Source organism: Bubalus kerabau, chromosome 13, assembly GCF_029407905.1.
Source record: "Bubalus kerabau isolate K-KA32 ecotype Philippines breed swamp buffalo chromosome 13, PCC_UOA_SB_1v2, whole genome shotgun sequence".
Lineage (NCBI taxonomy): Eukaryota > Metazoa > Chordata > Mammalia > Artiodactyla > Bovidae > Bubalus > Bubalus kerabau.
Genome location: NC_073636.1, coordinates 7,153,600 through 7,165,945, shown reverse-complemented (window position 1 = coordinate 7,165,945; position 12,346 = coordinate 7,153,600). Strand labels below are relative to the sequence as shown.

Here is a 12,346-nt window from a genome sequence, read left to right as displayed (position 1 = left end):
ATCTTGCTTAAGATGCAGAGCAGCATCTGCGCTGAGAGAGTCCCCTGGTGTTGGAGCGCCATCTCCATCAGATCACCCTGGGGCTTAGGTGTTATGTTACGGTGGGGGTCCGCTGGATACTCACGCTACTTTTGCAGGCATGTAAAGGAGCAGGGGGACCACGGGAGACTCTTCGTTGCCATACACAATGAATCCCATTTTGCTTAGTCTCTGTCTGAAGTATCTTGTATTTTTTGCCAGTTGCTGTACTCTCTGCAGCCCTGGAAGGAAATAGGCATGAAATCCATCAGTTCCCACCTGGAAGAGGGAAGCAGATGCCAGACGGTCTTGGCAAGTGCTGTCAAGTCTTTCTGCAGGCCTGCATTAAGGGCTGGAGGAGGGTCAGAGCAGGGTGGGCAAAGATCTCCTGGTGGGCAGGTGTGGGCACTGATGCCTGGGACGTGCCCTGCGCCTGGAAGACAGGGTCCAGGGGACGGTGCTGCTGGCTACTGCTGCCCACTACAGTCAGGCTAGGCTTCAGGAGCAGGAAGGGTGTCTCGCCAGAACGAAGGAGGTGAACTACTATTTACTAGGTACCCACAGTGTGTGGAATCTGCTAACTGCTACAGACACGTTAGTTCAGGGGAAGGGAATGTGACAGGAAACGGAACACCAACCAAGAAGGAGATTGTTGCAAACCTCAACTGTCCATCTTCTTTTCTGTTATTACTCTTCACCCCTTCCCCCATACTTGTTCTCCAGGAAGATCCCTCCCCAGCTCTGCCAGTCCTCAGAAAGCAGACCGTGAGGGAGAAAAACACCTCATTTGTTGTACTTTCTTGAGAAAGCTGACCTGTCCCCCAGGCTGGCAACAGCCCATGAATAAAGGATATGCTTGGCCCAAGGGCAGTTCATTTGGCTGCTGCCCAGGGAGCTGTGAGTGGGTCTCTCATGAGAAATTTGCCAAAGAGAATACATATGAATTAAACCAGTAACACTGTCTTGCTAGTAGAGCATGACTATAAAAAATTTAGAGAGAATCAACAATTGGATGACAAACAAAAAATGATGGGAATTGAGAGAAAAGTGTATTACTGGAATCTATGAGACAGAGAAAATCATTGGTCAGTAGAAACTAGGGTAGCCACGAAGTAGAGAAGTGGGCAATGCTCAGTCAGGAGCAACGAGAGAAAAGAGATCGAAACAGTCTCCTGAGGGGGACAGGCATGGATCAAATAATCACAAATGAATGTAAAGTTGCAACTCTGATGCGGGTGGTAACAAATGCCGTGTGGTGTTTTGGAGTCCACAGTGGAGAGCTTAGACCAAGTCCGAGGAAAGCAACGCGTGATGAGTGAACTGAGATCTGAAAGATAGACAAAGGTTACCAAAATAAAGAGGAGGGAATTCCTCACCCAGGAAACAGATGCAACGGTCCTATAGTTTGTAGAAAAAACAGAATGGTTGAGAACCAGCAAGAAGTGGTTGAGGGCAGGGCAAGATAGAAGGAACAGTGAGTAGATTGTCTGAAAAACCGGAAGTACAGAGATTGGAGAATCCAGCATTGAGTGCTTGGGAAGAGGAGCTTAAAAGGGAGACAAAAGCAGGAGCAATCAGGGAGGGAAAAGAAGTCAGGAGAACTGGCCTTCACTGGTGTCATTAATATGGTGCTCATGGATAACTGTTGCTTTGAGGGTTCCTAGCTGGGACTTGGTTTTAAAGAAACAGTTACAGGTGTAGTTTACTTTCATTCATACGGGCTTTTAGTTTCCTACCCACCTTCCTGAAACAATAAGCTCTCTCCCCTAAAATTTCAGATTTGCAACATAAATCCAAGAAAGGGACTAGGAATAAATGCAATAAATTTTGTTGCATAGACACAGCCTGTTTTGTGCTTAAAAAAAAAAAAAGAATTGTTTTGGAACATGCTGAAGTGTCTTCTGGTACACAGAGGAAGCTATTTGAAGGACAGAACTAGAAGTGAAGAAGAAAAATATTTGTCATTACTTTAAAAAATTTTCTTCAACCATACATTGAAACAATGTGTGCTTAGGAAGATGAGAACATAGGAGCAGGGGGTATTGTGGATCAGAAAAGAGGGGCTGGACTATGACTTGCTTAAAGAAGGTGATTTGGACGCAAATGAACTTATTTACAAAACAGAAACAGACTTATGAAAAACAGACTTATGGTTACTAAAGGGGAAACATCGTGGGAATAAATCAAGAGCTTGGGATGAATGTACACATACGACTGTACATAAGATGGATAACCAATGAGGATCTACTATATATTAATAGCACAGGGAACGCCACTCAACGTTTTGTGATGACCTATGAGAAGCGAATCTAAAAACAAATGTATACATGTACATGTATACCTCAATCAATTTGCTGTACACCTAAAACTAACACAGCATTGTAAATCAGCTATACGTCAATAAAATAAAAAAAAAATAAGAAGGTATTCCAAATGAAGGCACAGATATACATCCCAGTCTTCAAAATGTATTCCATATGGCTTGTCCCCTTGTGTGTTCAGCTCTTCTGTTGATGGTTAGCTGTACAATGAATAGATGAGTTCATCAGGCTGGGTCTGATACTTCCTAAATGATCCCCCTCTAGGACTAGAAGGATTTCCTGGTCTGGAAGTATCTGAATGACTTATATTGCTTTTCCCAATGGCATTATCTTTGCACTTGCCCATAATGACTCATCCATCATTGAGCTGCCCCGCTACTTAATCGGCCCCGTCTGTCCTCTCTGCCTTGATTAACCCATGTAACTGGATCACCGGCTAATGTCATTACTTTCTGGCTTCTAGATCCTTTGGAGAGTTGACCAGATGGATCAGAATATTGATCACAGGGGCAGCTGACTCTTAAGAACTGGATGTTTTATTCTTGCTGTCTTTTCCCTCTTTGAACCACACAGCATAGCATGGCAGGCAAGCCATTATGACACACTGTGGATGCCACTTTTTCTCACATAGGGCTACTATAGATGGCTTGACGTCTTTTGAGCTGGCCAAGATACAGCTCCTTTCAATTACTCTATTGCTCACTTCTGAAAATTGGAAACATTCTCCTAGTGTTGGAGGGCCTGGAGGCAAAGAGAAATTTGTACATATAAAATGCTACTCATCTACAGGATGTGGGGGATTTGATTAATTATGCTGTACTTTGAGCTTCTTGTTTGAAAAGCACTTTGTCAAAGTAGAAGGAATTTTTGCACTTGTCCTTTGATACAGGGGTCCTGGATGAAGACTGGGCATGGTAATGACCTTCCCTTTGCAACACATAAGGTCCCTAGTTAAATACTTTCTGATTCTCCTTCAACCTATTACAGAGGAGACAGGGGAGGCCCCGCCCAGATAAATAAGTTAGGGGTGAGATCTCTTATGTAGAGTGCTGGAGAGCTTATGCAATTGTGTTATTTTGCTGGATTCTTGGTTCTCTGGAAAAGGAATAAGCTCTGGAATTAAATGGACTAGGAAACTCCAAACTCCACATGGACAACTTAAGGCTTTAAAACCTCAGTTTTACCTGGAAATAAATAAACTTATTTCACAGGAAGACTTGGAGCAATAAAGGCATTAGTGCAGGAACATGCTTAGTACTGTGTCTGGGAAACAGATATTTACAAGGTTAGTTACATTTTTCCATTAGCAGCAGTTCTCAGCAGTCTCAGTGGCACTTGGGAGCATCTAGAGAGCTTGGCAGAGCCCCATGCCCGGACTGTACCCCAGACCAATGAAATCGGCATCTCTGGGAATGAGACCAAGCATGAGTTTTGGCTTTCACCAGGTGCAGCCAAGGAAACAATGTGTCTCAGAAACAATGGCCATTAGCAGTTCAGCCCCAAGGCCATGGGTGGCTGTGTTTGGCTGTGTCTTGGCTGAGTCATGCTCCTTGGTGGGACATGGAAAGTAAAAAGATGGGCATATGTCCTTGCCTCTTGTTTGGCAAGATGACATCCCAGCAATTATTGAACGCCTGGGGTCTCCAGTGGTACATTTGGGGGGTGACTTGCTCCCAAACAGTTATCAGCTCCAAAATGCTCACTTGACTGGAGATCAACCCCACTGTCAACCTTGCCCCTCCCGTGAGGCTGGATAAGGTCAGGGATGGACCCAACTGGGCAGATGACCTGTAGGGTGCCATTCGGCCCACTCAGGTTTCTAGCTCTGCCGACTTGAGGGATGGACTGGGTTTAACCTTCTCTCCAATGCTGTTAAAACAAAAACAGCTGGGGCCGGGGAAGGAAAACAAATAAAACCCTAAGCATCCCACTACAAAGCCATGCAGTCCCCTAATAAAAACAATCATCAGTGGAGTTTCCAAAAATATGCTTGGGACAACTCAATCTTCAGAGGGTCAGGAGGCACTGTGGACAGAGGACATGCCCAGAATGACCTGTCAGAAGCTAAAGAAGGAAAATTTCTTCTCTGTTGAACCATCGGCTGGCAAGAAAGAGAAAGGCATTTCCCTCTGTAAGGCTCTGGCGCATTTGCCAGCCAATACCAATGACACTCTCTATTTTCTGCAGACTTTTCAAGCTCGCTGTCTAACAAAGGAAATGTGCATAGACCCAGATGCCATGGGGGGGACTCATTTTATGCCCCAGGTTGAAAAGGGCACATACAGAGACACCCATGGCACTCCTCTCACAGTGCAGAATGCAGACTGGGAGACCTCAAACCTGCTTCTTGGCAGCTGTGCTGGGAAAGGGTGGTGGGTAGAATCTTCCCTTAAAACCTGTCGCACAATTTAAGAAGTTGATCTTTCTCAACAACCAAATTGATCCTCCAGGGTGCCCGCAGTGGCCTCAGAAGGTCTCCGCTGCCCCTCCGCTCCCACCCCAACCCTCCACGGCCTCCCCTCCCTTCCATTCATTTGTCTGATGCTCACACTAGGCTTCTCCTCCAGGCACAGGGAGGGGCGGGGGCGGGGGTGCTTGGGAGAGACCTAGGAGTAAAATTTCAACGTGGCAGCAGGAACCCAACGTCTGTTATTTTAAGCTCTGGACACCAGACAGGACATTTTGTTTCCAACACACTCTGGGGCAGGGAGATCTCAGGAAAGATCAAGAGGCTACAGAGCAGCAAGAATCATAAGAATCACATTAGCAGTGACAAGCTTCCCAGTGGGATGGCGAAAACAGGGTTTGGAGTGGTTTGCGGAAAGGAACACACATTTTTATCAGGCGCTGAAGCGCTCCCTTTTGATGCCCAGATTCCAAGGTTATGGCATGTGTTATGCTCACACGCACATGTGCCAAGGACTGCCCAGGCCTCTCCATGCCCCCATTAATGCATGCAGGAGCGGGACTGCGCAGGCTGGACGGTTTCATTTCCGTGCCTCTACCCAGCCACTCACGGCTCAAAGACACCATCAAGGGCTTAATCCACAAGGCCATGCCCCCATTAATGCACGCAGGAGAGGGACTGGGCAGGCTGGACGGTTTCACTTCCGTGTCTCTACCAAGCCACTCGCGGCTCAAAGACACCGTCAGGGGCTTAATCCACAAGGAGAGGTAAGGATGAGCATCCCTTGTGCAGCTACTATGAGCCAGGCTCTGTGCTTCTGGGTCCCCTTCACAGACGAGGACACTGAGGCTGGGAGATGGCTTTTGCGTTACCCGGTGGACCTGGACATTGGTGGCGCCATCGAGTTTATCCGAGTCTGCTCTTTGAAGAAGCTATTAAACTTATTCCCGATGAGGTATGAGTCCCAAGATTCATGGGTTCATACATTTCACAAATGAAAAGCCTTCACTGTGTATCAGAGAAGGGCCAGCTGCTAATAAGGAGGAGAAGATAAAAAATTCTAGGGCTGTACAATAATCTACCAGTTAGGCAAGAAATAATCTACCAGTTAGTGCTCCCGAGGTGTTGATAGTGGTAAAGAACCCACCTGCCAATGCAGGAGACATAAAAGACACGGGTTTGATCCCTGGGTTGGGAAGACATCCTGGAGGAGGGCGTGGCAACCCATTCCAGTATTCTTGCCTGGAGAATCCCATGGACAGAGGAGCCTGGAGGGCTACAGTCCACGGAGTCACAAACAGTTAGACATGACTACAGCAACTTAGTACATGCACACAGTCTACCAGTAGACTGGGCAGATATCAGCTAATAGACACGGGAGAAGGGCTGTAAGACAGATAGAGACAGAGTCAGCAGGCCTGTCACACAGCAGTGCTTCTTGAATCCTTACAGAATACGTGATATGATTTAATTTTAATTTGCATTTAAATAGAAAGCAGTTCCTTAGAAAGTTACTAATGATGGGGAATGAGGGTAACTTGGGAGGCTGGAGTCTTCTGGGAACCTTGTGAACTGGAGATTCTTAAATAGGGGAGCACACCAGAGTCTTCAGGGAATTTTTTGTTTTCTAGGATACTCAGGGGTAAGTCCCCATCTGCAGAGATTCTGCTCCAGCAGGACTGGTGTGGACCTTCTTGAAAGCCTTCCCCTGGCTGACTGTGGTGTGTACCCTAGTTCAAAACCAGCCCTTGTAGTCATGAATTATTGTGGCTGTTGATTCTATGAAGATAATAAGGGTGATTCTAATTGAAGACTCTGGAGAGCAATTTTGTCTCTGAGTATTTTTGCGTTTTTCTGCTCCATCTACAGATCCGTATGTCAGCTTCCATCCACCCTTTTCTCTTTGCCATGAAGATGAGCAAGTCACTCGTGTCTGAGCATTAATTTACTGCTCTGTTAAGTGGGGATGGTAACGATCTGTCTCCTGGGACGTTGGGGAGAATGCTACTTACTGTTTTTCAGTGTGGTGGCTGCTGTGTGGCGGGATTAAAAGACGAACGTGTCTACTGTTTTCAAGGAGCTTATAGATGAGGAAAATTAATATAATGATTATAAATGGTAGAAAATTGAATGCCCTGTGGAAGAAATGCTCTGGGAGTTTGGAGCAAAGACCCCGGAGGTGGCAAGAACACACCTTATACACCAGAGGGGGCTCGGCAGCCCGCTTGCCTAGAACATTTGGTTCACCGTCAGGAGAAAGATCAGGGGAATAAGACCCAGAGGGCTATAGTTGCCAGCCTAGGAGCTGGTGGGCACTAGAGAGTCCAGGCAGCATCACAAACAGGGTACGCCATGTTCTGAGGGGGTTTCGGGAGAGGAGATTGCATCGTGTAAGGCAAGGCTGGAGGTGGCCAGGCACAGGAGGAGGCCAGGGTGGCAGCAGAAATGGGTGAGAGAGGGGCTGCAGCGACGGCTGTGGCCAAGGAGAGATTGTGGCTGAGGAATCGGCTTCTTGGAGTTCCTTGAAAGGGCTCCAAGAGACGGTGCACATGGAAGAAGCCCCTCGGCAGCCCCTTTGAGGCAGGGTGTACAGTATTCAAACTCTCTGGTTCTCAAAGTGTTTGCCAGGCAGGTTGTACTGAGGAAGCCTAGCGGGTGGGGGGAAAAGGTGAGGTGGAGGCTCAGCAGCTGGGAGAACAGACCCCCCACCTCCAACGTGCTTCCACGCCAACAGAGTCGAGGACTGGGAGCCTGATTTTCCTGGGTTCAAAATCCACTCTGCCACCTCGAGCAAGGCATCTCATCTTTCTGCAACTAAGGTTCTTCACCAGTAAAATGTGAATAATGACAATGACAATAACAGTAGCAAGCATGTCCATTTCGTACCATTACAAGGATTTTATTTTAAGCACTTTGGAGAGCGTCTGGTACCCATTGGTCCTATAAGACTGTTGTCAAGTTATACAACGATTTTATAACATGGGCTTCCATGTACATTTCATCTGAAAAAAATCCTACGGTTCAAAAAGATTAAAAACCGTTCATTTTCAGTCATCATCAAGCACTGAACTGACTTGCTTGGATTTGCCCTCTGAAGCTGTGGCCAGCAGAAGTGACCTGTGCTATCTACAGCCATTCTGGTTGTTCCTGTAACCTCAGTTTTTTGTTTGCTTCTTTTTTTTTTTTGGTGCCTAGGCATGCGTTTTTACATGTTCTTATCTTCCAGAACTAAGTATTCACTAGACTAATATTCATTCGGAGTATTCAAGATGAAGCTTATAACTACTAGAAATCTTTACATAAAGTCCTATTTTACAAAGGCAAAATGAATTTTAGGGGCATTAACCAATACCCAAGACCTAATCAGGTTAGCTCTGAGAAAGGCCTGGGCTCTCCCTGAAGAAAGAGACTCAAAAAGGGAGGGAGGGGTCTTAACAGGGACATTCTCCACTGCTGACTTTGAAGATGGAGCGCGTCACATGGTAAGAAATTCAAGTCTCCAGCAGTTGAGGTGGGGTCCCAGCTGACAGACAAACCAGGATCTCGGTCTGGCGACCCTCAGGAACTGGGTTCTGCCACGCCCATGTGAGTTTGGAAGAGAAGGGTGAGCTCCAGAGAAAGCTGCTGACACCCTGATTTCTGCCTTGCCAGAGTCTGCCCAGACTCCCGACCGCAGGAGACTGTGAGATTATAAACGGGTGCTGTTTGAAACCTCTGAAGTTTGAGACTTCTCTGGCAGTTCAGTGGTTAAGACTCTGTACTTCCAGTGCAGGGGGCAAAGCTTCAATCCCTGGTTGGGGAAATAAGATCTCACATGCTGTGCAGCATGGCCAAAAGATAAAAACAGGAAGCCCTGAAATTTGTGGTCATCTATTATGCAGAAATAGAGAACTAACATATTCTCTCTAGCCCAGAGCACAGCCACAAATCCACCTGCTTAATCCTCCCCAGCTGTGGCTGGTGGGGTAACCGGTTTTCTCCCCAACTTCTCCAGACAAGAGTGGGGCTAGGGTACAGCCCCCACCGTATTGGCGATTTTTGCTGTTCAGTTGAAAATGAACCTGTGACAGGAAAAGCAAAGATCAATGTGTAACAGCAACTCCCCTTCACCCTCAAAGATCCTACAGCTGGAATCACGTTCTTCTCCCGTTGGACTGAACCCACAGAGAATTCCATGTGTGTTACATCACAACTCCCCCATCTCCCCATCCACACAGAGGAAACAAAAGTGAAGAGGAAACTTCTGCAGGACTCCTGGTGTAAAAGGATATCTTGTTTGTAGGACGGGAGGAAGGAAGTGGCTACACTATCCTTTTGCCCCAGTGCCATGGAAAAGACAAACAGATTCTCTTTACACTCGAGCCGGGGAAATCGTTTAAGGCCTCAAAGCAAGTGCAGGATTTACTGATCTGTCATAAAATTCTACCCTTGGCTAACTCAAGGGGAAGTAAATGAAAGGACAGAACATTATGGACCAGTTTTTGAGCCATTTCTGCAGAAGCAGACAAACTTCCCCTCCTAGGTAGGGTTCCACGGGTTGGCTAATTCTGTTCATTGGATGCCCTCCCCACCCGACTGTGGTCCTGAAAACATGTGAGCAGCCACAGGGCAGAGAGGCAATGACTGTCACTTTGCTTGCTAACTCCAACCTTAGGTCGCTCCCCGCCCCCCAGGCCAGGTAGAACTTTCTGACCCCCCAGCACAGGTGATTAATCATGGACAGAGGCAGCCTCTCAGTGGAGAGCCAGCCGAGCGTAGCACCTGCCATCTGTTCTGCATTAACTATTGCTGAAAGGCCAGTGGCCTGTAACCGTTTAGAAAGCCCAGCCCTCTGTGCCTTCTGCCTCTTTCTCTGCATTTCTCTGTGTCTCCAGCTGGCAACCAAGGGCCAAACAGATTTAGGAAGCAGCGGCAGGGCTCTTCCCTGAGCAAGGCCACGGGTCTCAGATGCCAGGGGCTCCAGACGGCCCGTTTCAGGTGGGATTCTCTGTGGACTTCTTTGCACTCACGGACGGACTGCAGAGGGACAGAACTAACAATGTGTTGGGGTTTCAGGGGAGAAAAGAACTTGGAGGAAGTGCATTTGTATTCGCTAAACTCCCTGCCAAGGTAGGTGCTGAGAAGACCTTTGCAAACTCCGCCTCTAATTATCATGGCTTCATCTGCCTGATCACAGTCCTGCTGGTTGTCCCTCTTTATTCCTCATAGAGCTTCTGGGTGAAGAGTAAGTTAGCAAGAACGGCCACAGGATAAGCTTGATGGTTTGGATGGAAAGGCGTGGTTTGCAGCCCTCCAAACAGCTTGCCCTGTGGAGAAGCAATATCTTAGAAGTTTGTGAATGAGTCTCATGTCAAATGCAAACAGCAGGAAAGCAAGAAAATCCCACTCTGGAGAGAGAATTGCTGTTGCCCAGTATACTCATTTCTTTCCGCCTTCAAGGTCCTAAATCTTCCCAGTTAGTATTCCCTTTTTTTAAACCTATCAAACTCAAGTGTAAAAATATGTGTGCCCTGTTCCAGGGACCAGAGCAAAGGTCCAGGGTCACAGCTGGAAGGCGCGGGGGCCACTTTCTCCAAGTCCACGTCGGGTTAGGAGTGGGGTCAGTATCTCACCTGCCAATCTCACGACAAAATTTCACAAATGAGCAGGATGAATGAAATAATCCAGACAAAATATTTTAAAAATGAAGCATAGCTGGATTTTCCAGTGCAAATGCGTTATAGTTTAAGTCTCACTCTTTTAAGTTTCCTCTCTGGAGGATAAAGAAAAGAAAAATGATTGAGGTTCATAAATGAATGAAGTTATTTGAAAGATCTTGCCATTTTATTCAACCCCTGTTAAGAATTGAATAAAAAAATAGAAATTTAAGCCTCTGGAAAATTTTTAAATAAAATCCCAGGTATGGTAGAGAACGATTTATGTGGACTGAATTCGCCCATGTGTACAAAACAGAAGCACGCAGTTTTTAATGCTTCCCAAAATAGATGGATGCTTAAAGCAATGTTGCACAGAATCATATTTTCATATACATTCCATCTTTATATAAAATTGCTAGTTTTATCTTCCTACCTGGGTTTAGAATTTAGTTTTCCCTTGATTGGTTTGCACCTGCTGGGTGCTGATATGATGAACATCAGAAGTTTGATACTTTTTTAGCCTCTTTGCCTTCTTTTAGTCCATGTCCCCAGATAACCGAAGTGTGGCTGAATAAGAGAGTTGTGATGTCTCAAAATAAACCCACCCAATTCAGATAATTAACCCAAAGGCCCATGGTTTAAAATTGCATGTTTTAAATGGCAATATAATTTTCTGATAAAGATGCAATTTATAATTTTCTGTCTCATCACATCCTCCCTTCCCCCAAAATGTCCTGAATTTCTGAGAGTGTGTTACCACTTCCAAAATATACATTCTCCCCTGTTCTGGCTTGACTTCCAGAGCTGTTCCAATTTCACGTCTTTTTAGTTTCTTCTGGGAAGCACTATGCCCAGGGTCCACTTTCTGCCTCCAAAAAGTACACAACATTGGGGAATTTAGCACCATTATAATGATAATGATCTCAGTACCTGCCATGGCCTGGAATCAGGTTCTGTGAAAAAGAAGCCAAAGTGTTTCTAGTAAAAGCCAGACTAGAAGCCCTGAGCGTCCCTATAAAAGGAACAGATTCATCTTCAGTCTTTTGGACCTTGTTTTGTTTTGTTTTGTTTTCTTTAGCTACTTTTATTCCATTCCAGGTCAAGAGTTTATTTACTAAGTCAATAGAGAAAGATTGGGAAACTGTCTAAAATATACAATGTCTTCCCACAATATACATCCATCAGAAAGGCGGGGGAAGAATGTTCTGGACTGAGGTTAAGTACTGCGGCAAAGACTGGCTGGCTATTCAACGAACCCTTTCCTTCTCCCAGGCAGATGGTTAATTTCATTTCCCAGGATCCTTTGTGGTTAGGCAAGGTCACACGACCCAGTTCTACCAAGAGGATGTGGGCAGAAATGAAACATGCCTTTTCAGTCATGGCCCCTGAAAACGTCCCACACACAGGTCATCTTTGCTCCTTGCCCCAGCCTTTTAAACCATAGATTGAAGTGGGAGGAGCCACCAGATGGAAGGAGGCTGGGTTAACATCCCTTTTGGACTTTATATGAACAACAAATAAATGTCTATTGTGTTATGTGTTGGACTTCATTATCACAACAAGTTAAACTTAACTAAAACTGACCTTGTAAGCAAAGATACCATGAAAAGTTTTCAAGGATTCAAAATCCTAATGACCATTGGCTTTCTGTTGGCTAAATGGAAACAAGGGAAACTCTAATTTTCCTGTGGGAAATTTAGTTCCTCAATCTCTCATTACTAGTTGCCAGGGAATGTCATGAAAACATGAAATTTCTTGATTGAAAAGGATGCTAAGTGCAAATCACCATTAAGATGGAGGAGAGGAGGGCAGAGGTCTCTCAGCATACTCAGTGGAAAATGCTATACAGGAAAAAACCCTCTTACCTGTATTTTGGAAATACACTTCAGCTTGGACATAGGATTAGCTGGTGCCAGTCTTTGCTGATTACTGTGTGAGTCAAATGCACAGTTGAGCTTTGGATG

At 45.8% G+C, this 12,346-nt stretch overlaps 1 protein-coding gene across 2 annotated transcripts in view; it reads right to left on the bottom strand.

Moving 5' to 3' along the window:
* SPTLC3 (serine palmitoyltransferase long chain base subunit 3) overlaps positions 1-12,346 on the bottom strand; it is a 151,383-nt gene that overhangs the window by 17,462 nt on the left and 121,575 nt on the right. For both annotated transcript variants that reach the window (XM_055543411.1, XM_055543410.1), the window contains exon 10: positions 125-260. In XM_055543411.1, coding sequence (XP_055399386.1) covers positions 125-260 — 136 coding nt within the window. The remainder of the gene's footprint in view (positions 1-124; positions 261-12,346) is intronic.